This window comes from Monodelphis domestica, chromosome 1, assembly GCF_027887165.1.
Source record: "Monodelphis domestica isolate mMonDom1 chromosome 1, mMonDom1.pri, whole genome shotgun sequence".
Lineage (NCBI taxonomy): Eukaryota > Metazoa > Chordata > Mammalia > Didelphimorphia > Didelphidae > Monodelphis > Monodelphis domestica.
The window spans coordinates 593,947,356-593,974,993 of NC_077227.1; the positions used below are offsets into that span (position 1 = coordinate 593,947,356).

At 44.7% G+C, this 27,638-nt stretch overlaps 2 protein-coding genes across 4 annotated transcripts in view; both read left to right on the forward strand.

The window, feature by feature from the left end:
- The window catches only part of PPP3CC (protein phosphatase 3 catalytic subunit gamma), an 87,847-nt gene extending 77,343 nt beyond the window's left edge, over positions 1 to 10,504 (forward strand). The window contains exons 11-15 of the mRNA XM_007476477.3: positions 66 to 147; positions 1,038 to 1,135; positions 3,859 to 3,891; positions 5,099 to 5,216; positions 10,260 to 10,504. Coding sequence (XP_007476539.1) covers positions 66 to 147; positions 1,038 to 1,135; positions 3,859 to 3,891; positions 5,099 to 5,216; positions 10,260 to 10,332 — 404 coding nt within the window. The 3' untranslated portion in view covers positions 10,333 to 10,504. The remainder of the gene's footprint in view (positions 1 to 65; positions 148 to 1,037; positions 1,136 to 3,858; positions 3,892 to 5,098; positions 5,217 to 10,259) is intronic.
- An 8,809-nt stretch (positions 10,505 to 19,313) lies between these two features.
- Positions 19,314 to 27,638, forward strand: part of SORBS3 (sorbin and SH3 domain containing 3) — a 42,560-nt gene continuing 34,235 nt past the window's right edge. The window contains exons 1-6 of one of the 3 annotated variants that reach the window (XM_056813693.1): positions 19,314 to 19,597; positions 23,225 to 23,359; positions 23,464 to 23,607; positions 23,862 to 23,970; positions 25,578 to 25,771; positions 27,064 to 27,127. In XM_056813693.1, the coding sequence (XP_056669671.1) occupies positions 23,309 to 23,359; positions 23,464 to 23,607; positions 23,862 to 23,970; positions 25,578 to 25,771; positions 27,064 to 27,127 (562 nt within the window). In that variant the 5' untranslated portion in view covers positions 19,314 to 19,597; positions 23,225 to 23,308. Of the gene's footprint in view, positions 19,598 to 22,703; positions 23,360 to 23,463; positions 23,608 to 23,861; positions 23,971 to 25,577; positions 25,772 to 27,063; positions 27,128 to 27,638 lie in introns of those variants that run through there. The other 2 variants (XM_056813692.1, XM_056813691.1) reach the window with 2 other exon arrangements.

A 27,638-nucleotide genomic window follows, 5' to 3' on the forward strand; every position in this document is an offset into this window, starting at 1 on the left:
TTAAGCAACCTGTTAACTACAAAAAACAGGAGAATTTTTAACTCAGTTAATCTTTCTGTTCTCAGGAAACACAGTAATTCGTAAGGAGATCATCAAAAATAAAATTAGGGCTATTGGAAAGATGGCACGAGTGTTTTCAGTTCTTCGGTAAGATCTCAACTATATATAGCATGTAGTATAAAGAAGGGTTCAAATTTGACTAGTAAACCCAAACAAATTGAGCTGGACAATTTTAATTTCTTTTTTACATTTTGAAAAAGAGTTTTTATTTCATTCATGGTTACCATGGAAAGCTATAGTAGTATTTACTCTCATTGGTATAATTGCTTTGGAAGTAGTAAAATATACTTGCCATATTTATTAGCATAGTCCCTTTCTACTAGTTTCTTAACAAATATTTTATAAATCTTATGTTTTCTGAAATAACAAATAACTTCAATATATTTATACAATGTAGTTTCCATTTTTAATGAGATTTAGTTATAACATGGCAATTTCCTTCAATGGCCTTAAAAATATAATTCTATCTAAGATATACCTGAAATAACACCACACTAAACTATGAATCCATGTTTCCTATTTTGTGGAACTGTTTTTCCTGTGTGTGAAATTGTGGTTTTCAGTCAGTTATCATTAAAGAACAGTACTGCTCTGGGAGAAAAGTCTATAATAAGAATCTTAGAAATCCCTTTCAGAATGACCTTTTTGAACTAGAGATTAGACAAGATCCAACCCATATGACAAATCAAGTTAAAGCAGACACATATATTCAGATAGCTTTTATGGGAGAGAGAGAGAGAAAGAATGAATGAGAATATGTGTGTGTGTACGTATGTGTAGTATTGGCTTACTATTGCTTAATTAACCCTAACATAGTACTAGAAGATATGAAGAAGGGGAAGAAACTGTTTCCTTCATTCCTTTTTAGGGAATGAAAGAGAGGAAGAAATACTCCTTCAGTGCTATTCTCAATTTTTTCTCTGCTATGCTGAACAGAATACTGCCAGAGTTGACCAGATGTTTTTATTCCTTTCTAGAGAAGAGAGGGAAAGTGTGCTGACTCTCAAAGGGCTGACTCCTACAGGTACTCTGCCTCTGGGTGTCCTTTCAGGAGGAAAACAGACTATTCAGACAGGTGAGTATAGGAGAAGTAAGTGTTTCTTCCTGGAAGGACAGAGTCCTAATCCCAACCATTGCCATGTAAAATAAAAGTATCTGGTTTTCTCAGCCTGGAAGTTATAAACCTGTTCCATAGTGCTTTTCCTCATGTCCTACTGAAGAAGTTATTCATCTTCTGGCAGCCAGACTCTTCTATGATGCCAAGAACGTTTCTTTTGCCACAGTGCCAATGCTAAAGGTCTAGGGGAAGTATCCTCTAAGGAGAGTTGCTGTGTGAGGTCTTGGAATAAAAAGGTTGAGACTTGGTAGAAGTAAACAAATCTTAGATTAGAGATGGAGAGAGGCATCAACTAATATTACCAGATGTCTATTGAGGACCCAGGATATACACATCACTGCATGTTTTACACATCTTTAGTTTTATTCAAATTTTTCCATTTAAAGTTTGCTCATGTTGCCTGCCTCCAATTACCACAGAATTCCCAATATAATGTGCCAGTAGGAATTGGCCCCTTCATAACTATTTGAAATTTTTTTTACATAGAACTGAATTCTTCATCCTTAAATCTGATAAAGGCATATATAGCTTGGATATGTGTCAGTCTATTTTGAATGTCTTCAATCTGCTTATTTAATTTGCAAAGTCTGTTGGAAAAGTCTCAATAAAATTGCTTTTTTTCTCTAAACAACTGTATAATTTTTCATTGAACAGACTTGTAGGCTTTAAAGATCTTCTTAGTCAACCCCCTCATTTTTCAGATATGCAAACTGAAGCCCAAAGAGGTGAAGAAACTTACCCAAGTTATTTTATACATTTAATTAAGGAACTAGGATTTGAAATCAAGTCTTCTGCCTAGAAATGCAGTGCTCTTTCCTTTACAGCATAGCATCTCCAGTAAGGGTTTAGTTTGGTTTTGTTTACATTGGGAGTTCAAAAGTATTAACTTAGTGATTAAAAATATAAGCAGAAATAAAGAAATTATTAGTAGCCTTGCAGAAAAAAAAGATGGAGAATTTATTAGCTCATGAAGCTTTACTTGAGTATTTTTTGTCTTGTTTTCAAATAAATTCAGGCTCCTTTAGACAGTACACCCAAAATAAGATTTTCTTTTCTACTGGGTGAAAAAGCATGACCATCTCTGAGTCTAGATTTTATTGGCAAAAACATTTTATGGTCTTATCATTGTTAGTTTCTTTGCCATCTGTTTGTGGCCTCAAATATGCCCACTTCCTAGAGAGTGCTTTTTAGATAAGCAACAACTGCCTGAGTTGATGTGGGTATTAAGGACATTTTTAAAAGATCTGTAGAACAGGAGACTAGTACTGTAGTAAGAACTAGGAAATTTGAAGATTTTATAATTCTCTCTACAATTGGCCAGCTAGAGTTTTTTTCTCTGCCAGCTCAAGCATTACATTTCCATTTGCAGGCTGTGGTATCCCCACTAGAGCTTGTCATTTTATTCATACCCTTATCTCAGCAGCTTTGAACTAATAGGACCCTATATGATTTTAATGCATGGCATTATTTACCCACCTCTTTAATCAGGCCAACCCTGCATGGATTCAGACAGTGTGGGAAAAGACCACTTTCTATAATGCCACTTCCACTTCCTAAAAGAAATAGGAAGTTGTGACTATTGTACTGTCAACAGGGACAAACATTTTTAAGTTTTAAGGAACTGGAGAAGCTATGACATCACTATATTTAAGAACTAAGCTTTGTTAAAGATTGTACCTGTGTGTAAGGCACAATTTTCCCCATACGTTGTATCCCTTAGCTCATCCCGACAACCTTTTAGTGGTTCACAATGGTTACTTCCTCCACAGATGCTATGCAGAGAAGTTTGTTGATGCTGAATTTTAAATTATCCCCCTTTTCCATCAAGATGAGGGAGCAAAAGACTTTCTTGGCAATTAGTCAGCCCCCTTATACAACAATTAGAAACCATGTGGGTTTGAAATGTCACCCTCTGATATGCTGCAAATCCAGAGCATACCACAAATTTACGTCACCACCTGAATGAATAGCCAGAGCGAACAGCTTCTGTTGGTAGCTCTCTTCTTTTCTTCCAAATGCTGGTTTTTATTTGAGGGCAAGCATGTCTGAGTGAGGAAAAGAACAGTTAAGAGTTTCTATAAGTGACTTGGGACAGTCTTTCCCAGTCCTTGGGTAAAACAGTATTCCATTTAGAGAGCAATTTTCCTTTATCCATTCGTTGAATTGAATCACAAAGGTTCATTTAACTTTAGCTGAACTTAATACATGAGATATTTGTGACACTTACAGATTATTTCAAAATAATCGCAAACATTTACTTGACAGACATCAAGATATAAATGCACAATTCTCCATTTCTTCTCCTTAGAGTTTTGGAAATGGGGTGGTAGCCCTATTTTTTATTCCTTGTAATCAGTATTTCAGACCCAGTAGCATTATTATAAAAAATATTGGTGGTAAAGGTTTCCAAGGAATTTAAAGTATTAAGAAGATTATCCAAAAACTATCCAAAGTCCAGGTCACCTACTCATTCAACGCTCCTTTCATTTCCTCTTCCAAATGGTCTTTTATTATTGCTAGAAAGGATGGGATAGGATGTATGAATGAAAGAAAGGATGAAGAAAAGGATAGAGGGTTAGAAGAGAGAAACTTGGGCTTTCGATCCTGGCATCAAAGCTGTCAGCTTACTCACTCTTTTTCTGTCTTCATTTTTGCATGCCACCGTCCCTGCTGTTTTACAGCCACAATGGAACTAGTAGAGGCACAACAGCAAGGTATGGTTAGAATCATCTGAGAGTTGTGATCATTTGTCTTCTAATTTTAAAAAGCCTTATTTGACATTTAAGATACACTCCCTATTGCATCACCAGAACTGGAACAATGAGGAAGAGGGTAGAGGCTTCTCTGGAAAGGCTCATAAAGTGAGTCTTCCTTGCTAGCCTGCATTTATAGTAATTGAATATAACCCTCACAAGAAATGAAGCCTTCCTGGGCTCTGTATCGATATTAGTGTAATTGCATAAACTTGAGTGTCTGGGTAGCTATTTCTGCAAGTGAAATCTCAAATAGTTTACTTCATTGCCCCATCTATTATCCTGAGGCTATCTGTTTGGTACTATTTACCCACCAAATGGTTTCTGGAAAATTTTTTAAAAGCAGAGATTAAAAAAAAGTAGAAAAATACAGTCTGATAGATTCATAAGATTTCCCCAACATTCAAGCTAATCTATCTTTGTATTTTAAAAAAATGAACTGAATTGAGTTGGAAGTATTAAGTCAAGGTATATAATTCTGGATAGATTTTTTTAAATCCTTTAATTTGGAAGTTTTATGGTAAAAAATGTGTTAAACTAAGATGATAATTTGTTTTGATAGTTAAGGGACTAAGAGGTTGAGTTAGAAATGTAGCTCATATATATATATATATATAAAACCATATACAGTTTTCTGCCTAATTTCTATAACAGTTAAACTAATAGAAATATAAAGAAGCCATTTTTTTGGGCTCTTGGTCATCTCATTTAAGTTGGCAAAATTGTGTTCAGCTTCTGGTTGTGCAAGATAAAATACTACCTTTCTGACCCAAAATTAGCTCTTTTCTTAACTTTGTATGGTGTTTGTGTTTTAAAGTAACCACCTTGTGTTTAATTTGGCCCTACCATTTTTGAGAACACTAAGCACATTTCTGGTCAAAAGCATTTTTTCCCAAAAGTATTAGGGGGAAAAAAATTATTAGCCTTTTACCAAGTATCTAACTGCCACTGAACAATTAATTTAAGTTTTTAGAAAAATTGTTTTCATTAATTCAAACACTTTTGGGCTTTTAAGGATGCTTCTGACAAGGCAAATAAAACCTGCCTCCTGACCAAGACATGTGCTCTGCAGCCCCTCATATGTTGTTCTGTGTTGTGTGGTTGAGAAGCTGTTTTCTAATGCCCCCACATTGTTGCAGACTGAAATTGCCTTTCCTGTTCTCTCTAGCCCTCCGAGGGTTCCCAGCACCACACAGGATCCGAAGCTTTGAAGAAGCTCGGGGCCTGGACCGGATTAATGAGCGCATGCCCCCCCGGAGAGATAAATCATATCTCATTGGGCCGAGGCAAGTATTGTCATCACCAGGGACCAAGAGCTTGACCAAGAAAGCTTAGTAATGGCTCTAAGCAACTGCTGTGGCATCATTAATGGATCCAAGACTTAAAAGCAAATTTTATTTATTTATTATTGGAAAACAAAAACAGACTTAAACCTGGAGGCACAGTCTTGATGCAGTCTGCATTTATTCTGTAAGAAAGGTGACCATTTTGTAACTTTTTTAAATTTATGTTCAATATAAAAAGTCCCATCTTTTTTTTCTTTTGTAAAAATTTTTAGAAATTGGTCTGATTGACATGAAGTGTTGTGCTGTAAAAGAGGCACCTGTTCACCACTACCCCACCCTTTTCACACAAGGACTTTTGGAAACAACTCTGAGTTTCTGACTTGAACCAGTCAACTGGTCCTCTTGTTTTTTGAAAGGGAAGTTCAACTACTTTTTGTCTAAGTGCTTCTGCTTCTATAGACATCAATTCTTCATAAGGTCTAATAGATTATGGTAAGCGAAACCTATTTCTCTGATTGTGGCAAACTTGATTGGAATATAACTTAAAAGTGGATAACACCAATCCTAGGGATAGCTTAAGGTCCAAAGGATGTATTTACCATAATGGCCTACTTTCTTCTGGACTCCAGTTCCTTTTAATGTAATTCAGTGGAGCAAAAAAAAAATCAAATCATCATAATAAAGAATACTCTTAGGATTACTTAAATTTGTCAATTATAGTGTAGGCATGATTGGTTTAAGACTTCCCTTTAAGATTTTTGGGAGGGAGAAGTTTCTAGAAAAACTCATGTAACTGTCATGGAATACTTTTAGACATCTGCTTCCATTTTTATGCTCCAAGTGTGCCGCACTGCACCTCCAACAAAGAAACAATATTTCTAAGTGTTTTCTAAATAACCTCTTCAAAACATTTTTGCAACCAAGATCCTTTTTATCCTTTTGCTCTGTCATCATTACCCTATCCCCTTTCCAGGGATCTTTATTCATTTCTGACATTTTCTACATTTCTGATGAAAAATGGGGCAGTAGAAATTGACTCCAAGTTTGCAGGATCCCCCTATGAAATAGAAACTTTAACAAACAACTTTGGTTTACCAAAGTTCAGAGAGAGTTTTTTTTACCACACTCTGAATAAACCACCTGACCATTTTTCTATTTCATAACTCTTGATGAGTTGAACTCCATGTGACTGATCATCACTAGTTTTCAGGGAACCCAAGAGCAAGAACCAGTAACATAGGCAGACAGCCTTTCCTGTCTGTCTTTACTTGAATAACTTTTGAGTTCCCCATCAATTGGTAAACACATTTTCTCAGGTCCTTCAAGTTTCCTTTTTTTGGTTAAGCAAATGGTCTCTGATGTCTTGCTTTAATAGCTGTCAGCTTTGCTAATGAATGCATTCTCATCAGTGCTTAAAAATTACATTTTCAGAAATCCCTTAGTTTCCTACATTGGGACATTGTCACCTCAGCATTGTTGCAAGTACCTTATACATAATATAGAATATGTTGGCAGTTTTGAGGATTTCAAGGGCTAAGATAGGAGAATATACAAAAACTCCTTTCATTAAGCCCTGTTTTCCCCTAATATCTGTACTGATTATACGCAATTTCCTCCTTTATGACAATCAAAGATCATCAGGGTGTATTTAACCATTTAAATGCCGTGGCATGTGTCTGCCTTTGTCCGTGGGAAGATGATAGGAGTAGTATGAAAAAGGAGATAAAGGGACTCTTATTTCTGATTTAGAATTTTGTTAAAGGAATTGGGGAGGACACTTGAAAGCAATATCTTTTTTATATTCTTTGAGTAAATTGATCAGCTAGACAATCCTCATACCTTTTCTCACAGTATTGGAAAGGATCACTGTCTTTGGGAAAGTTCGACCAATAAAGTTGGAAAATATAAGAGATTACATGGATTTGAAAATGAAAATCATTCACCCTTCTTCTCTAGTTTGTTAGGATCATAACCATAAGAAACTCACACACATACACACAAAAACACACCCACAACCAAAAAAGCACACCAGTGTGGGGGCCTTAAGTCATTGAGTTAACTACAAATATGCACCTGCCTTTTTTGAAGAGGGTACCATGAATTGGGAGTTATTCTGTTGCCAACTTTCATTGATAGGGCATAGCAAAAGGAGTGGTCTCCTTTGTGGTATAGATTTCTACTTTGTATTACTGTTCTCCACTTAGATCTCTGATCCACTTACTGTTCCACAGCACACAAACACATGAGAAAAAGATCTGAGTGAGTTCTTCAGCTCTTTTGGAAATTATAGTATGTCTTAATTGAAGAGACCAGAACACTTTTCATTTACCAATATATATAATTTAACCTTTAATCATAACAGACCAATAAATAACTAGGGGAAACTTTTAGTGACTAGAGTTTTCTCTTCACTACAGATTTCACTCAGGGTAGTCCATTTTTAACACTTAAAATTTCCATCTAAACAATTGCTCCTAAACCAACCAAATGATGTTCTGCTTTGATTTTCTCATACTATCAGCTTTTAGTTAGCATCAAAACAAACAATCCAGAAAGCATGGCTCCATCTCTCCTCTTTTGTGGCTGTACCAATAATGCTTCCCAGCAGGCTTTGGAAGAAGTAGATGGACTTCTCTATAACTTCTATTCTAGAAGAAATGCTTTTAGCTTCACCTCTATAGCCAGGCAAGGTCACCTTTCTTTTTTCTGAATTATGTGCTTTTAAAAGTGAAATATCATATGGGTCAAATTTACCTTTTGGTTATATTCACAGCCTATGAAAGATAAAGTTTGAAACATTCTTTTTGAGGGAAAAATAACTGATCACCTTTTTTTAAACATCCCATTTTTGATGCTTGGTAATAAGGGAAGAGGGAGGAATCTTTTTTTTTTTTAAATAAAGTTGTATGCCAGGACGAGAACAGCCTAATTTTTTCTGACATTGTAAAAAAGGTGACAGTTCCTCTTCTCCTAGATGACCACAAAGGGTGGTGGTTCCTGAGGCAGTTGGTATTAACTGAATGATAACTAGAAGGTTTCTTTTAAAAGAGAGGGAAAGGATATCAGGTATTTATGGATCTGCGACTTCAAAAGTGGATAGCAGTATCTTTCATAACTCCCATGTATTTATATCACACGTATTTGGTCTGTTCTAATCATGAGCCATTAAGACATAATGTCATTATGCATCTCTATCTTAGACAGGCTTATAGTGAATCCCTAGCATTTTTCAAAACAGAAAAGAAAAGTATTTGTTTTGCAAATGTAGCAATATATACCCCTAAGAAGGAAACTTTTCAAATAACAGGGTAACTTTGGGACCAGTTCACTTTTGAAGTGCCCTTCCCATCTTTCTCCTTTCTCAGTGAGTTTAGAAACACTAAGATTAAAGCTACTGTAGCTCAGAAGACTAATGAATCTCACAGAGGTTGCCCAAACCCCCCCCCCCATAAATTTCACTTAGTTTCGAGGCAAGTATATATGCATGGAGTGATTTTTCTCTATCAGCCTTTGCTACCTCTCAGGGTATAGTATTTTTGAAATCTTTCCCCTCTATTATATGTAAAATTGCAATTTCTAGCCAAGATTTCCAAGTGCTACTGTTTAGGCTTTTAAGTACTAACCACCACTGTTAACAGGGGCAAACTGGTAGGTAGGACTTCAGTGGACACTAGTCATCAGTCTGTTTGGGAAGGAAGGGCTTTCATGAAGAAGACATCATTTGAATGCTGATACCGACCTAATATGCTGCCTAGAACTGGATGGCTTGACTGAGTCATAGATTTCCTGTGTGTGGATTATCAGGTGTTTCCCTCTCTTCTCTGTGATGGACATTTATTCATTATAACCAATAGGCCTGTTGAGATAATATCCTGGTATTTCCAACACTGGTTGTAGTTGCTACGGGAACACTAACATCTAATTCCTTCTCTTTCAGAGCGTTCTTTGCCCACCCAAATTAGAGTTTCAGAGGGAGGGATAAACTTGGCCCTAGAGTAGTAAGCATGAGGCCCCGCCTTATCTGAGAGTCAGGTACACCTCAGATCTAGTTTCTGCTGTAAAAGGGAATATAGATACGTCTGTAGAGTAGACAACAGCCCATGAAAGACAACTATCTCATTGACTTTGTACCAGCTATTTTTCTCTTTAAAAAAGATTTCCAGAAATAAGGAGAGAGGGACTTTTCCATAGCAACCTAGAGAAAAATATCCTCTAACATTCTGCTGTGAGTCCCTTTGTTATTACTCTCTATAAACTCCCTCAGAAGAGACCAAGGAAAGAAGGGAATGGGCTGAGCAGAGAATTGCTCATTATTAGGTAATAGAAGAGAACTTTGCTGACTATAGGCCATTGTGCCATTGACAATATGTATAAAAAGCAACTAACCTAAATCATTTTTTGAGAATTGTGACCAACTTATATCTAGCCAGCAAAAGAGAATACGGATATAGCCTGTTTAAGGAAAATAAAAACTGGCTGTCTTCTCACACCCAGTTGCAAAAGTTAATTGGTTAGTGCTTTGCACCCACTGGATGTTTCCTCATAGAGGATGGGACAAGCCCAAGGCTTGATGTCACACCATAGCCTGGACAAAGCATTTTCAGTCAAACTGGTGACGGGGTTCTGGGGTTTTCTCCTTCAGGCTGTCATGATAGTCTCGTTGGCTTGACTAATTGATTGATATCTACATATAACTTTGCCATTGCCAATAAAACCAGTTTGAAGTCTGTCCTCTTCCCCCTTGGTCCTTCTCAGGATTCCCCAAATTTATCTTTTTGCATGTTATAGCAAAGTACATGTAATAAGAAGGGAGCTTGCAATGGAGCTTGGGAAACAAAGGTACATTTTTATCTAACGCCTTTACAATGATGCCATCCTGAACACCTTTGTCATTCTTTCTCCACACACAATGATCTGCAGGGATTTCTTTCTAACAGACTTTTAACCAGCTCCATCCCAAGAGGACTCTGAACTTACCTGCCTGAAAGAGTTGGTTAGAATGCGTGAGATTAGGTAGTGGTAAGAGTATGTTTTTTTTTTTAGGTTCTCCTGGATGATGAATTACATGCCTGTTGCCTGGAGATTGCCTCCTTTTTCCTGCTTTTTATTATGTTAATGAAAATAGTGGGAAAATGTTATTTATTGGCAGAAATATTTCACTTTCTTTTTTGTGAACAAGGAATGAATTTGTTAGAACTGTTTTATTATAAATGGGAAGTCATCATAAAGGGGAGGGAAAAGACCAAAAAAAAAATTCCCATCCTTAAGATTAAACAACTTCATTGGTTTCTGGTGTCTTTATTTTTTTATTCCATGGGGCAGGAATTGATGTTTGGCTTATTACCCAATTTATCATTCAGGAAATTGAAAGAAAGCCCAAACTTTGAAGTCTATAAAACTGATCCAGTGGCACTGCCAAGGAATTCCCTTCTACTGGGCACAGAGACTAACAAGTCTCCTGGATCAGAAATGCTCTGTGGCTTTGCATTTTCCAGCATTGTTCAAATCCCATTTTGCTTCACCTGGCTATTGGTAAATTGCTCTGGCTCTCACAGTGTCCTCTTCCTCTGACCTGAAACAGTTCAGCCCTCCCTACTCATATTAGCCATCTGGGTTCTCTTCCACGCCTTCACCAGCAGAGGCCACCATTGTAAAGGAATCTGTTTGGTGATTCTAGCAAGGCTGATTGTGTGAGATCTTGGGAGTGGATACGTAAGGTCACCAGATTTCAGATATGCTACTGATGAGCCCCGGAACTACACGGAAAGGAACCAGAGAGGAGATCTATGGTAACGGCTCTGAAGACGTGGCCAGAACCAGCTTTCGAACTTCCTCAGAAAGGAGAACTAGGGCTGTCCTTGTATCAAGTATGATCTCCCCTGACTAAAGAAAAGCAGAAAGTGGGGGGTATTGAAGAGGGGCTTTCACAGTGGGTGCCATATGAAGGGTGGCATTGCGGATTACAGGATATTAAAGGGCACTCCAGGAGTACCAAGTACTTGACATTTTTTTGGAAAGTTTTACTTCTTTACTGGGAAGTACTTTTCCAGACTCTGTAAATTGGATACTTCAAATACAACCAACTCCCAATAAAACCAAAACAAAAATATTGTCAGAAGAGCTTTTTTAGAAAATATTAAGGTCAGCAGGCCCAGATCACACACAAGAAACCTATGAATTTTGGCCACTGAAAAACGTTTTAGATTTTAAAAGAATTGAACTTTCAAATCCCTAAGAAAAAAAACATACAGAATGGCAGCAGCTTCTTGTGCCATCCATTATTCAATCTGTAGTATAGTGAAGAAGACGCCCCATATTCAGTGAACATCTATGAAGCGGCTGTGAAGCTTCAGAGTATCCAGTTTTTCTGGTGTAAGAGGTCGCAGAACCACGGCCACCTTCTGAGCAGCTTCCTTCTTGGCATGATGAGCTCTTGATACTGCTGGAGACCCCAGTGTGTGCAGCAGTTCCGAATTCTCTCTGGCAGCATAGCCGTGATCTTCCCCACTAAATTATCCGGCATGGATTGGCGTCAAAGGTTCTCCCAGCATCTGCTTCCATTCCTGGGGAGGAGCAGCAGCAAACAGGGAAGCTGTCAGGGTCTCCAGGCCTTCCACATAGACTGCTGCTTGAAGTGTCTGCAAAGGCTGGATGGGGGCTTCAGACATTTGCACCGTATTTGTAAGGAGGGACAGCTTGATTTAATCCAACTTAACCTCATTATTGGTGACTGGTTTGAGGCACCCTGACCTATGTTACTGTACTAAAGCCCTAATGTAATAAAAGCAGCATTTATATAGCACTTACTGTGTGCCTGCCAGGCACTGTGCTGCGCTCTACCATTATTTTCTCATTTGATCCTCAAAACAACCCTGGGAATTGGGTGCTATTATTACTCCATTTTCCTGGTAAAGAAACTGAGGCCAGAAGAGGATGACTGACTGACCCAGGTTCACAAAGTAAGGGTCTGAGGCTGAATTTGAGCTTGGGTCCTCCTGACTCCAGGCTCAGTGCTCTTATCGTCGGTACTACCACCCAGCTGCTTCTAATACAAAATAATAATCTTACTGGCCTGGATTCCTCCTTTACCTGTTGTTATAAACTAGTAAAGACGTTTAATTATAAAGGCAGAAACCACAAATGAACATCCCATCTCGTCCTTCCCTTTAATACTGAATCAAACCCTTCTTGGCTGCTGCTTCGGAGGACCTGGGCTGTTTCTTCCAGACACCTCAGCTTCCTTGCTGAGCAAGCCCGGAGGTCGCGTAATTCTGGTTATAGGGCATCAGGAACTTAGTCATAAATTAGGTTAGGTGCACTGATGGTCGAAGAGGAGTTTCATTGGCGTCTCAGGAGGTAAGAAGCCAAGATTGATTCCTTCTGGGGGGCCAGGACACTGTATCGCGTCAGTGACCCACAGAGGGCCTCTTCCCCTTCATCCCTGCTCACTGAGCCCCCAGACAAGACCCACAGAGAGAAAGCACGTGTGGTCAGAGCTAGGAGAAGCCATGGTGGGAAGTGGGAAGAGTTCGGGGTTTTCATCCTGGCCTGCATCAGAGTGTGACCTTGGGCCAGTCGCAATCATTTGGAGCCACAGTTTTCTCATCTGTTCAAGGGTAGACTAGATCACCTCTAAGGTTCCTCCCAGCCCTGGGTCTATGCTCATAAGAATAATCCATGCTCCCTGCCCTCGTAGCTTATATTCTATTGAAGGAGAAGGGGATCACACACATGCCATAATAAAAAATAGAATAAAATGAACTGCAAAGTAGTGGAAAAGATGCACTCCAGGGTTTATTAAACCTGTGGTGGGTTCTGGATCTGGGAGAGGAAAATGCTGCCAGTTGGGTATGTCAGCATGGAAATCTAGAGATCCCCAGCTCATTTAGTTTGAGGGCATAAACCCCAGGTTTTGACCTTGTGGGAGAGGTTCCCCCTGAGGGAAGGTCCCTCTTCACCAGACAATAGACCCCATCAGAAGTCAAGTAGCTCTTTTGTCTCCAGAAGCTTCTCCCAGTATATCACACCCTCCTTCCGAGGATCAGACCTTCAGCTTGAGACTGACCGGCTACCTACTGTGCCAAAGCTGAAGCTCAAATCTCCCTCAAACTAAATAAACTGGGGATCTCTAGATTTCCATTTGACAGGTAGAACAGGGATGGCCTCTTTAAAGTAGTATTGAAGGATAAGAAGAATAAGGGGAAGAATGAGCAAATGTGGATTCAAGAAAGCAAAATTATTTCTGAAAACAATGAGGAATATCGTTTGGCAGGATTGTAGAGCTGTGAAGAAGGAATGGTATGAGAAAAGTTTGGGAAGGGATGTTGGATGTTTTGCCTTAAAATCCACCCTAAAGGATTTCCAAAGCAGAAGAGCTAAGCAATGGGGATTAAGTGACTTGCCCAGGGTCATACAGGTAGGAAGTGTCTAAGGCCACAAATTTGAATCCAGGACTTCCTGTCTCTGGGACTGGCTCTATCCACAGAGCACCTAACTTCCCTGCAGATTTAACTTTTTAATTTGCCAAGTCAATCTGTCCTCTCTGTGACTGAGATGCTTTGGATGGTTTTTCATCTCCAATTGTCACCAAAGGCCCCATTTGTCCTCCTAATACTGATATGAAAATCCATGATTTTTATTAATGTAGGTAACCTTTCTAACAAAATGGCAGAAAGGTGTCATGGCCTGCTCATGAATGTGGAGGGATGATGACTACCCCTCCCTGCATAGGAATGGATCTACTTCCAGCTCTTCCAGGGTGTCAATGAGCATTCACTTCCTCCTGGTTCTACCCAAGTGCTTCCATCACCAAGTGGGAGTGGGCTTCTAGACTGTCCTTGGTCCCTCTGATTTTCATTTGCTACCATAGGTTCAGTTATCATTTCTGTGCAAATGACTCCCAACTTTACATGCCCAACTCCAGAGTCTCTGTTGAGTTCCAGACCCATGATCTTGAGTTCTTGCTGGCTCCACTCTTGTCAGCTTGAACTTGGGAGGTCCAAAATGGACACGCGCCCTCCTCCCAATTTCCCTGCTTTCTGTTGATGGTACTCATCCACTCACCCAGGTCCAAAATCTGTCATTTTGAAATTATTTAAGAATTAAGAATTTATCCTAATCAGTTGCCAAGTAGACTTGATTCTACTTCCACAATTTTGCATGCCTCTATTGTTCCCTTCTCTGGCCCTGCCTGGACTATTGGCTTGACTTCCTAACTAGTTGCTGGCCTCCAGTCTTTCCCCATCTCCAGTAGTTTTCCTGAGACAGAAATCTCACTGTGACATTCCCCTTCTTGAGAACCTCCAGGGGCTTTCTGTAACTTTTAAAATAAAAGTTGCCCCTGGAGGCTATTCATAGATATGGCTCTACCCTACCTTTCCAGAATTATTTTGCATTATTCCTTTAAGCCAGCATTGCCTCCCTAGAGGCAGATCAGCGGAGAGATTGCCTGGGAAATGGATACATGGCCACCACCCTATGTTCCATGCTCAGCTGCTTCCTGGTTGTTTTCTGATCTCATCCTGTTGTCTTCCACTTCTAGGGCGGTAATCCTCCTTTGTGGTCTCCCTTCAAAGATTAGCCGCTTGTTCCACCAAGCCTTCCCTGACTCCCACCCCCACCATTGGAAATGTTCTCTTTTCAAATTTTCTGGCACACTGCATCTTTCTCCTGCCCTTATCCCTGTGTTCTGTTATATGTGTATGTTGCTGTATGTCTCTTCTCAGGCTCTTCACACAGACTGGAAGCTTGAAGGCAGCAGGGAGTTTATAATTTGTCTTTGCTTCCTATGTCTCAATCCAGAGTCTTGCACATATAAGCACTTAATAAATGGTCGCTTGGATTGGTGCCTAGAGCTAGACAAGCAGGGAATTTAGGCCCCTTAGATCTAGGCGCTATGATTTAAAATTTCCAACCATCACAGACCTTGGAGGGCTTTTCAAGATCTTAAAATGGGTCAGTTGCCCTCCTTTGTTTCTGTTCCCACTGGCAGCTGGACCAGAGGTGGCCCATCGGTGGGATTTAGCAAGTAACAAACTTAAACTGGGGTGAAAAGAGGGATCAGAGCCCAGAAAACAAAAAGTGGGAAGGAATCATTGGCGCTGGTGTATCCTGTGTGATCTGATTTCTCTTGCTGTCCATTGTATCATGGTGGTCTTGACCTTCTGAGCAATTTAAACCACACAAAAAAAAGGGAATGTTTAGTCCTAGAAAGAAAGATAGAAGGTAGGTAGGATGTCTATAGAGATGAAGAGCAAAATACCCTTTTTTCAAATATTTTAAAAAAGGCATAAGCTCCTTTTCAAGTTTTGAGTGGATTCTAGAATAATTTTCTTCCTCTCAGCTTGTAGCAAGAAGAAAAAGATTCTTCTTCCTCCAAAAAATAAATGCAGATTTGAGTTCTTGAGGTTCCCTCTCACACTTTTCCATTCCAAGAAAAAAAAAAGTTGTAAGTTCCATCCGTCTCCTACTTGTCCCATCCCTCATGTTGTGACGAAAGTCCACCTAATCTGTCCTCTTTCCTTCCCTCCCGTGGTGACCAAGATCAGTTTTCAGAATGACCTGTTATTCCTGTACGTGCAGCCACATACCTCTACTCCCTTCCCAAATGAACCACGTCCCCTGCGGTGGCCACAGATTCATTCCCATGGCAATCTCTTGGCTCCCTGTCCCTGGTCACCAGCGAGGCTATGTGGTTTAGTAGCAAGCCTTCTGAACTTGAAGTCAGGAATGCGTGGCTTTGGATCTCGCCCCTGAGCCTCTGTAAGAATAAGAAGCCCTGAAGCCCCTACCAAGAAAGAGGCTTCCTCAGAGCCAGGAAACGGGTTCAAGTCGTGCACTCCTCAGGCACTTCTAGACAGGGGGGAACCTCCTCCCCCACAACATCCTGGGGCTTCTGGGAAATAATGGAGTGATGTGCAAACCTGCAAGTGCTCTACGGATGTCGGCTATTCTAGTCAGTGAGGGGGGTGGATAGATTTCTGTTTATGCTTGTTATATAACAGAAAATGTCAGAAAAGACAGCAAAAGGGGTGGCAGGGTGGGATAGATTTCAAGGGCTGGAAGCAAAGCGCACCTGTGACTGGGGCATCAGGTAGCTGGGAAAAGGAGAACAAAGTGTTTGTTCTTATCCTGGTATCACGAAAGAGAGGGCAGGGGAGATGGGGCAGCTCCCTGACCAGGAATGGGCCATCTTCCCCTCCTATCCCTACGCTGGAGGGGAGGGGAGAGACAACACCTGATGAACTGACCCAGAACAAGCAGGGCTGAGACCACAGGGAGGAGCTGAGAAGCTGGAGGCCTGAGGTTCCCTCTCCGAAAAGACCAAAATCTGGAGGTTTCTCCTGTTCCAGCCTAGGAAGCTTTGAATATCTCCCTCATGCCCCTGCTTTTGACCTCTCTCTGGGGTGGAATGGGTATTGCATAGCATGCTTTGCTTTTGCCTGCTCTCTGGCATTTAATATGCCCCAAATGGAGCTTAGGGCCTTGGACGGGCAGCTCAAATTTAGTTTACGGAGGAGTCATGAAGGCAGAAAAGGAGGGCTCAGGGAATCGAGAGCCAGGCCTAGAGATGTGACCCCGAACAAGTCCCTTCACTCCACCACTCTTCTGCCTTGGAACAGAGAGATAGACAGTATTGAGGGTTTTGTTTTTGTTTTTTAAAGGAGGAAAAAGAGGGTCTGGTCTCAGCCTGGGCCCATTTAGCCCCTCTTCTCCAATCTACCTGCCTTTCCCCCAGCACCACCAATCTGTGCCTATTCCCCTAGTGATGAATGAAACTGGTAAGCCATCCTCAGTCCCTTGACCTTCCCTCATGACAAACAGGAAGCCAGGACATTAGTCAGCTCAGCTGCAACCTCTGGTTTAAATATTTATCTTAGAGTCAAGGCCAGAGCCTTGGAGAATAAGAGGACTTTGCTGCTGTCAAGAGGACACACGCATAGCCAGGATATCGGCATCTCCAGCCCTTCCACCCAGAGAACGAGAGAGACAAGCAACGGGTCCCTGCCTGGGCCCACGGCGGGGATAATGTTAAGGGTGGAAAGAGCTGATCAGGCCCTGTCATAAAAAGGTCAGCCATCAGGGTGGATCGTGCCTAAGGAAGGGGTAAGGCCCAGTTCTTAGAAGACCATTTCTTCTTCTTCCCAGCAAGCCTTTCACATGCCACACCGGCTCACTCCGTCTTCCAACTCTTCACTGCCACCCTTACAAAGGAGATGTGCAAACCCTAAAGAGATTTCTCACTAAGTCAAAATGAGGAAAGCAGCAACATTCACGTTCTTTGGGCCTGAGCCCTTTCCTTCATCCCCTTGCCTTCCTAAGATGTCTTACATCAGAACAACAAAGGGCCACTGAGAAGTCCTACCCTATCCCTGTGCCTTGACCTGAAAAGGAGAAAGGAACCTCCCCAGATGGGGCTCCCAGCTATCCCTGCTGTTGCCGATCTCCGGGCTGGAGGGAGTTTCCCAGAGTCCTTTGTGCTGGGATGCCCTCTTCCAGAGTCCTAAAGCCTTGCTCCTGACCTTACGCTGGACCAGCAGAGCAAGAACTGCATTTGGCTTCAGAGGAAGGGGAGCCTGCACCAGCCCCAAACCCTGTTTTATAGATTAAAAAAAAAAAAAGGCATAGCCAGGAATAGAACCAAGTCTACTAATGGCCCAATTCACAACTTTGCACTGTACTGTGTGTGTCATCCCATGAAACTTTTAAAAATAATAATAAAATAGTAAATTAAAGTATAGGCCTTTGTCCTTTGGAACAGAGGGAACATGGAAGAGGGTACAGGGTTTAGAAGTGGCCTCCTTCCTCTGGCCCCCTTGGGATTAAGAGCTGTTTCTAAGGTGCAGAGGACAGGGTGAGGCAGGCCAACTGGGGCTTAGTGTCTATGGAACATGTTCCCCTGGGATGCTCAAGGCCCCCGCCTGAGCTCAGCTTACAAACAACTCCTCTTTTCGCCCTTTCCCGGCCCAAAAGTTCTTTAAATGGTACCTGCCCAGATTCGGGGAATGGGGCAGGGGGTGTACTGCCCGGAGTCCAGCATCCCATTACCCCAACGTCTATGGCGTGTGTGGGAGCCTTTCCTGTCCCCAAACTTCCCCTGGGAACAGAGGACTACACAGAAAGGGGGGAGGGGGGAGATATCGGGGAGGCTCATGAGAAATGGCCACGGTGGGACAGGTCCAGAGGGAGGCAAGAAGGGCTGAGGAGGGCCTGGGTGTAGGTTCTTGGGATCAGAGCCAGAAGCAGCGGGAACAACGGAAAGACAACAAGACCCAAATGGAACACAGGGACCACCCGCTCCCGTCAGGGCTGGGCCTCCACCCTCCTCTGGCCTCCGGGACTGGCCCGGGTCCATTTCCTTAGAGAGGATCTTGCCTTCCTCCAAGTGTCCCCGTCGTCCTGGCCCGTGTGTGTGTGTGTGTGTGTGTGTGTGTGTGTGTGTGTGTGTGTGTGTGTGTGTGTGTGTGTGTGTGTGTGAACACGCACGTCACTGTTTGCCCACCTCTGTGTATGTATACGGCTCTAAGTTTCTAGCCTCCAACTGCAGGCTCTCATTTCCCTCGCTTTCCATCCCCGGGTCCCTCTCGCTGCCTCAGTCCGTCCCGTTCTTCATTCCGGCACTCCAGGCGGGCTCCGGGACCAGAGGAGCTTCCCTCCCACATGCTGGAAATGTTGCTGGAAACTCTGAGTGACCCTTCTCTGGTGCCAAAGGCTTCGCAGGGCACGGGAAGAAAGCTGCTGGGAAAATATCGTGGGGTCCCCGGGGACCCCCCCTCCTCCTGTAAACACGCCCCACTCTGAGCGCCAGGGACCCCACTCCCGGACTCTCCTCCGCCGGAGTCCCACCCTTGGAATGAGGGCAGCACGTCTCGATGAGCGGGAGATGGGCACTCGCCCGCCAAGAGCCCCCCTGACTAATTTAACCCCACCGCACACGGAGGGAGGGGAAAGAGCTAGAGACCAAAAAGCAGGACTTTCCCCTCTACCCCACCCTGCTGCAAACGGACCAGAGATTGGAAGCTGTCCCTGGGTTCCCTCCCTTCCTCTCTCTCTCCGGCTTCCAGCCTCCCTTCCTGCTGATCTGAGCTTTTCCCTTCTTTATCTCTCTGTCCATTCTATCTCCCACCCACACTCCAGTTCCCCATTTTCTCTGCGACTCTCAGACTCGGTGTCTCCCAGCCTCTCCTTCCTCCCCTCCCACCCACCCACCCTATGCGAGCCGAATTCTGCCCCAGTCACGAGGGAGCCAGAACACACCCCAGACTTCTCCCTTTCCTGGCAGCCTCCCCAGAGGCCCACAGCTGTGGGCTCAAGGTGGAGGCTGGAGGGAATGCTTTCTCCCTCACGGACTCTCCATCCCCTCCACCGGCTCTCCCGCGAAGGTAGGTGCCAAGGAAGAGGAGGGGGCAAGGAAGGAGAGGCTGAGGTCAGGGAGAGGAGGGATCAGGGAGGGAAGACCGGCCAATCGCTCAAAACAGACGAAGGGAAAGCAGGCTGGCTCCTCCCCCTGAAGTCCATAGAAAATTCGCGGGGCTTCCTTCCTATGCTCAGGGAAACTGAGGTACAGAGAAACGATTGGGAAAAGGACTGCTCCCAGACCCTTGCTCTCCAGGGAAAATACAAGCTTTCCAGGCTACCCTTTTTTTGTCCCTCTTCCCTCCCTCCCCCCCACCCCGGGAAGAGGGAGAGTGCCCATAGTAACCATTTCACCATTTATTTCCCCATTTCTATGTCCTGGATGAGGACGAGAAAACTTCCAAGTGGTACTTCCTTGGTTGCTCTCTTCGCAGAGTCAGAGCTTTAAATGCGTCAGGAACTTTGTCAGCAGGGATGGCGAATGCTCTCAAACCCACAGGAGTGGACGGAGCGCTGATTTGGGAGTCCGATGGGAGGTCTACTTCTGATGACCCCACCCCTTCCTCCTCTTGCGGGATGGATGCGGATCACTGCCTTTTCTTCCATATCCCCTTTCTGTTCGCACATTACCCCTACCTCTCCCTTCTGGGGATAGCGGTGCTAAGAATAGAGAGGCTGGATGGGCAAGGGCTACCCAAGGTCTTATTACATTACGGAACTAGTCAGGCTCAGAGACAGGAGGCCCTGGGTTCAAATCTGGCCTCAGACAATTCCTAGCTGTGTGACCCTGGGCAAGTCACTTAAGCCCCATTGCCTAGCCCTTACCACTCTTCTGCCTTGGAACCAATACAGAGTAATGATTCCAAGACGGAAGGTAAGAGTTTAAAAAACAAACATCATACCTATCCTACCTGGCTGCCATTCAGGGGAGCGAGGTGGGATGGGATGACTGGAAAACAGCCTCCCTACCCCCTGGAAACTTAACCTAGTGTCCAGGAAAGGGATAAGTTATAGATCTGGAACTCCCAGGGAAGAAAATTCCTTCTATCAATGCATGTTCTCAGCCTTCCTGTCACTTAATATCATGGAGAGAACTGCAAGGTTAAGTGACTTGCCCTACATCACACAGACAGGGAGGCAGGACTTAAATCTTCCAACCTTCAAGGCTAGCTCTGCGGTGCTGGAAAAAAGGGACCTGCCCAGCCTGCTCTGGGAGAATGATCCACTCTGAATCCTTCAGCTTAGTCAAGGAAGTCAGGGCAGGTCAAGAGAAGAAGACTCCAGGGTCGATTGAGGATGATGATAGCATTGAGAGAGCTGTCAGGGCTAAGCCAGGCTCTCTTGAATCATGCCTCAGTTTCCCCCACATAACATTTAGGAGAGAGAGAGAGAGTCGAGGCGTTTTGGTGGGTGGGTATGTTGCTGATGTGGCATTGCCCTTAGTCCTAATTGAATCCAGCTTGTGAATGCCTTCACTTCCCCCTCCTCCCAACCCCCAGCAGTTAAATGGGCACAGAGAAGCCACAGAGAGTCTCCGTGTGGATCCACAGCTGGCATACAATAGGGATCTGCTTCCCTGACCTCCCAGACTCCTAGTACTTCAAGACCAGTGAACCAGAGAGTGACAAGTACCCCCTCCCACTCCCACTCCATTCCAGGGCACTGCCTATGTGAAATCGGCACTCTGGCTATGGGCATGAACCTTCCTGGCACACATGACTCCCTCTTCCCCAGAAGCAATTCCCCTTGCCCCCTTTTCCCCTAGGCTGTCCTTTGTGAGTCTGGAAGCCACCCACCCATTGCTTGGACTCAGGAGTCACCAGTGTGACCCAGGCAGGTCCTATGACTCCAGTTGGAGGTGGGGTAGGGTGGAGGGAAGTCCCATGCCAGCCCATGATCTCAGCCTGCGCTTTACATTTAAGTTTTCAACAATCTCGGACTGACATCATCCTCACCCATCCCAGGGACCACCTGCTGTTCCTCCCATCCTCCGCCTGCTCCTTCCCCTTCCTGCAGCCTCTTGCCTCTCCCTGTTCCTCCTCCTTCTCCCCACTGGCATTCCTTATCTCCAAGTCTGCCACCCACCCTGGGAGAGCTGGGGGCTTTGGGCATCTTTCTCACAGAGCTGGTCCCCTCCTTCCCTACTCCCACTGCTGATTGTCAGGGACAAGCCTTTCTCTGCTGGGGCCTCCTTCCCTAGTGCAGGTCAGAGAAACAGGCAGACAGACACAGAGACAGGAGAGATACACAAACCCAGACGCAGAGCCAGAACAGAGGGAGAAAGGGTAAAAGAAACAGAAAGAGGAAAAACAGGAAGGCAAGCAGAGAGGATAAGATGGGCAGAGACAGAGAGAAACCAAGGGAGAGTGAAACATTCTTGAGAGAAAAAGTGAGAGGAGAGAAAGGGGGGCATGTGGGAGGTGGAGGGGGGGAAGGAGAGAAAGGAAAGAGAGGGTAGAGGGAGACAGAGACAGGACAGAGACAGAGAGAGAGCAAGGGAAAGAGAAACATACAGAGAGAAACAGTGAGAGAAGAGAAAGGGGGGCATGTGGGGGGTGGAGGGGGGAAGGGAGGGAGAGAGGGGGAGAGGGAGAGGAAAGAGAGGGTAAAGGGAGACAGAGACAGGTCAGAGACAGAGAGACCAAGGGAGAGAGAAACAGAGAGGAGAAAAGGGGGGCATGTGGAGGGTGGAGGGGGAAAGAGAGGGAGAAAGGGGGAGAGGAAGGAGAGAAAGGAAAGAGAGGGTAGAGGGAGACAGAGACAGGACAGAGACAGAGACCAAGGGAAAGAGAAACATACAGAGAGAAACAGTGAGAGGAAAGAAAGGAGGCATGTGGGGGGCAGAGGGAGAGGAGAGGGAGGGAAAAAGAAGGGAAGGGGGAAAGAGGGAGAGGGAGAAGGAGAGAGAGAGGAAGAGGAAAGAGAGGGGAGAGGGAGACAGAGACAGGACAGAGAGAAAGAGACCAAGGGGAGAGAGTTCAGAAACATACAGAGAGAAACAGTGAGAGGACAGAAAGGGGGTATGTGGGGGGCAGAGGGTGAGGAGGGGAGGGAAAGAGAGAAGAGAGGGAGAGAAGGGCTGGGAGAGAGGGGAGAGGGAGACAGAGACAGGACAGAGAGAGGGAGAGAGAGAGGAGAGGAAGAGACAGAGGAAAGAGGGGAGAGAGAGAGGGAGGGAGATACAGAGTGAGGGCAAGCAGAGCCAAGACTTGAGGGCAGGTCAGTCCTCCTTGGCATTCTGAACTCCCCAGAGTCCCTGGATCCGCAGGGAAGAAAAGCAGAAACAGAAAGGGTTATGACCACTTCATGCTTAACTCCTGACTCAGAAAACATGTTTTCTCCCCCTCACCCTAGAGGCACTGCCTGGTCTTGGTACTGAGGGGAGGAACCCTGGCTGTCCCCACGTATGGCACATAGCCAACCGACGCTAGTTTCTCTCCTTCCTTCCTTCTTTCATTGCGGTGCCCAGCAGCTGTTCCCATTTCTCTTTTTGGGGAGGAAGTCATAAAGTGCTTTGAGATCCCTGTAGGGTATGTCTACATAACTGGATGACCAGCCATTTCCCATCATTCCCTGTTTCTTGCCATCCCTCTCCTCTCTTATCCTCTCCCTCACCCTGGTCCTCTACTCCCCCCTTCCCCCCACCCCTGCAGTTCCTGGGTCACTCAAACAAGCAGTTCATTGTGCCTGATCCGGCAGCTGAGGCGGCGCCAAGAGCAGGAGCAGGGACAGAGCTGATGGCTGGTGCCCAGGGGAGGAGTCTGCCTCTTGGGGCATCGGGAGTCCAGGTGACACTCCAGACACCCCTCCCCAGACCTCGACCCCCATCCAGAGCCAGAAGGGACCGGGGCTTCCCGGGCTGATTCTAGTTCTCCCTCGTCCTTTCCCCAAGGGAGAGCCGGTCCCCTGTGGGTCTGTGGGCCCTGGCCACGCCATGGAGACCCCATACTACAGTCTCCCCCCGGGGCTCAGCCTCAATGACTTCATCCCCGGCCACCTGCAGGCACACACATTACCGCACCGTCAAGGGACCCGGGTGAGTGAGGCCATTCTGAGGGCCGGGGCTGAGAGAGGGCGGACTCGTCCAGCGATGCGGCGGGGGATCTTGGGAAGGCGCGGGTTTGGCGGAGGGGGGCGGCACAAATGATTTGACTGTTTCTTTTGCTCCCCGATGCCCTCGCCGGGTGGGTTTTTGCTCAGCCCTCGTATCCCCCGTGTGTTCTGGGAACTGACCCCTCCTCCGACGGTGTCCTGAGCTTTCTCCCTTTGCCCCCTCCCCAACCGCAACAGGTGCCGGTGCTCCGGAACGGTGCCTCCAACACGCTCAACTTCCAGTTCCATGATCCGGCTCCCCGGACCGTGTGCAATGGGCGCTCCCCACCCAGGAGAGTCGCCCCAGGTTGGCTTGGCTCAGAGGAAACGTCCCTCTCGTCAGAGATCCCTCCGACTTCCCTAACAACCACTCGCCCATTGCCTTGTTCCGTCCCGAGTCAGACTTTCTGGAGGGCTGGTTAGACAGTAGGGTAGAAGGTAGAGAATGGGGGGCGGGGGGAGGTCTCCCCTCCTCCTCCCCAGAAGGGATCCCAACAGAATAGCGCTCCTGTGTCTAGGACAGGATCCCCTCGGAACCAGTCGAGGCTATTGCCAGACTGGCGCTGCCTTCAGCCTTGGATTCAAACACCCTCAGGCACCCGGTAGAAGCACGTTCAGAATCATAGATAAAAATGCGTATACATAGAATGGATACTGAAGGCATTTCCCATCATCCCTACTTGTGCATTTATAGATCAATGGATCTTCGTGGAAATAGAGATCCATAAGTCCCTGCGAGGCTATTCTAAAGGGCAAAGGTTGAAGGAGAGGGGTGCTGCCCTAACCCAGGGAGGCAGATATTTTGAGGTCAGGGAGGTAGAAAGGGAAAGAGAGGCAGAAATTTATTGAATCTTTTTGCAACAAGAGGATACCTTTCATTCGGGATGTCCTCCCCTACTGGGTATTTTCCTGACCCCCTCCTGGACATTGCATCAGAGCTTCTCTCCTTGTGTAGACTACAAACTTTCTCGCTGACACAGCCACTGGGGGCAAAACAGATACTTTCTTCCTCTATGGGCTTTTGCCACCCAAGAGAGTGAAGACTCCTATGAAGGAGAAGACTTCCAGGCCAACACAACTCTGTGGAGGAACACAAGCACCATTGCCCTTTCCCAAAATTGGGCCAGCTTTGGCTCAGCCCTAAGGATGGAGGCCTAATTTAACTCCCTTTCTCCACCTTTCTCCCCTGACACACCTAATTGTATATGGCGGACCTTGAGGCAGGCAGGCCAATGCCACAGTTTGGTTGTTGGTGAGAATGGGAGTGGAGGGTGAGGATGAAAGTCAAAGACCCCCATGATCAACCCCTGGAGGGACTGGTACCTCCCCACCTGAATGAGGCTCAGCTAGGGGAAAGGGAGAGAGGTCTTTAGCCCAGGATATCTAAGGAGTGAGTGGGAATGCCAATCAAATTACTTGCCTTCATGCTTTAAGTTAAGGGGGATAAACTAAGAACCTAGCTGGGTGGAGGGTACAAAATCTGATTAGAAAATTCCAATTCCATAAATGAGATTGGTTTGGGGAACCCTCCTGTACTCCAAAGCAGTGGCTCTCCCCTCAGAGGAGAAAGGCCATACTGAGAAGACTTAGGGCATCGACAATCCCCTCAGATTGTCTCCCACCACTCTCCTCTCCTCTGAGAGATGGTAAGCAATTTGATCTCGGTTATACATGAATTATTGGATTCACTTTTTAAAAAACAAACATGTGCTGGATGCTCCTTTTATCAGGAGGTAATCAGTTATACTTGTGTGTGTTTAAGTCACAAAATCAAACAAACAGAATGTCATAACTCAGAAAAGATCAGGGGTTACTTTCCTGGAAACCTAAGCCTGTGTGTGTGTGTGTGTGTGCAAACTGACTGGCTTCTCCTTAATGTTCTTTTCTCCTCTGCCTCCTAAATGCTACCCACAGATCCTTCTTGGTATCAGACCTGGCCTGTTCCTGAGAACCAGGACCCTGGAGGCACTAAGCCACTCATATCCCAGTCTGCCCCAAACTGGTCAGCCACGTGGACCAAAGGCAGCAAACACCGGGACAAGTGCTGGGTCAAATATGAGGGCATTGGGCCAGTGGATGAGAGTGGCATGCCCATTGCCCCTCGTTCTGTGAGTGCTGGGGGAACTACTAAGGGAGAGAGGAGGATGGGAGAAGAGGCTGGGGACTGACTGAGCTCAAACATTTGCTCGTTTTTTGCAGTAGTGTCTGACTCTGTAACCCCATTGAGGGTTTTCTTGGCAAAGATACTGGAGTGGTTTGCCATTTCCTTCTCCAGCTCATTTTACAAATGAAGAAACTGAGGCAAACAGGGTTAAGTGACTTGTCCAGGGTCACACAACTAGGAAGTGTTTAAGGCTACATTTGAATTCACACCTGACTCCACATCAGCACACCATCCACTGTGACACTTAGCTGTCCCTAAGCTTGGGAATGCCCCCATTTCATGCATTAAGATTCCATTGCTCTTTCTATGATCTCACATTGATACGTGCCACTCTTAGTGGAAAGAGTTCTGAATTTGAAGCCAAGGGAGGTCTGGTTTCTGATCTTTATTGTGACTGTAGGTACTTAATTTCATTTTTAAGGACCTCAATTTCTTCATCAATAAAATGGGAATAACAATACTTGTATGTCTTCTCTGAGTTACATGAGGAAGGAGCTTTATAAATCTTAAAATTACATATAACAAGGATCATATTAAAAACCAAACAAGGATTTGTATAGTGATTTAAGTTTTCCAACCCTGTAAGATAGATGCTATTATTATCCCCATTTTGCAGATTAGGAAACCAGAAAAGAGATGGAGAAGGAGGGAGAGAGAAGATGGAGGGAGGAGAGAGAGAGAGAGAGAGAAAGAGAGAGAGAGAGAGAGAGAGAGAGAGAGAGAGAGAGAGAGAGAAGGAGAGAGAGAGAGAGAGAGAAAGAGAGAACAGAGAAGAGACACAGAGACAGAGGTAAAGAGAGAAAATGGGAGAGAAAAAGAGGGAGAGAGAAGGAAAGAGAAAAGAGAGATGGAGAGAGGGAGGAAGGAGAGAGAGATATTAAATAATTTGAAGAATGTCAGACACAGTAAGTATTTGAATCAAAATTCAAACTCAGTTTCTTAAATCCAAGGCTACACCACCCTCTGTCTACTGCATCAGACAACTGCCTTAATTAGAGAGGTCCTTAAAGTAAGGAAGACCAGGATTCAAATTATGCCTCTGACACTCAAAGGCTCTGTGACTCTGCAAGAGTCACTCTATCTCAGTGCCCCAGGTGACTTTAAGACTATTTTGAAGAGCAGGTGTTGAACTGTTTACAAAGTGAGCTACTATTTTTTCTTGCATCATCAGCTCAGCAGAGCCCATTTAGAGGAAGGGCAAGGAAGATGGTCTGACTTTGTTTTCTTTATTCCCAGAGTGTAGGGAGCCCACGGGATTGGTACCGGAAAATGTTCCAGCAGATCCACCAGAAACTGCCAGGTGAGACCCAATCTGGTTATGACTGGTGTATGGGGAGGGCTGGGGGTGGCTGGGAAATGAGAAAGGGAGAAGGGTTCTAAAGGATTTGAGGAAGAAGTAACACTTAGAGAAGATAAGGGAAGTCTTCCTCTAAGAGAAAGCAAATGGAGCTGTTTTTTTTTTCTTTTAAACCCTTACCTTCAGTCTTAGAATCAATACTAAGAAGGCCAGCTAGGTAACTCAGTGGTTAAAGATCCAGACCTGGAGTTGGGAGGTCCTGGGTTCAAATTTGACCTCAGACACTTCCCAGCTGGGTGACCCTGGGCAAGCCACTTAATTGTGCCTCAGTTTTGAACTGGAGAAGGAAATGGAAAACATCTCCATTATCTTTGCCAAGAAAACCCAGAGAAAAGAGCTGATTGAGTGGCCAGACACAGAGAGTAGAAATGATTGGTCTGGTACAGCGTTGGATTCTAGGAAGATCATGGACTTAGAGTTAGAAGACCTAGGTTTAAATCCTGCCTCGGATCCT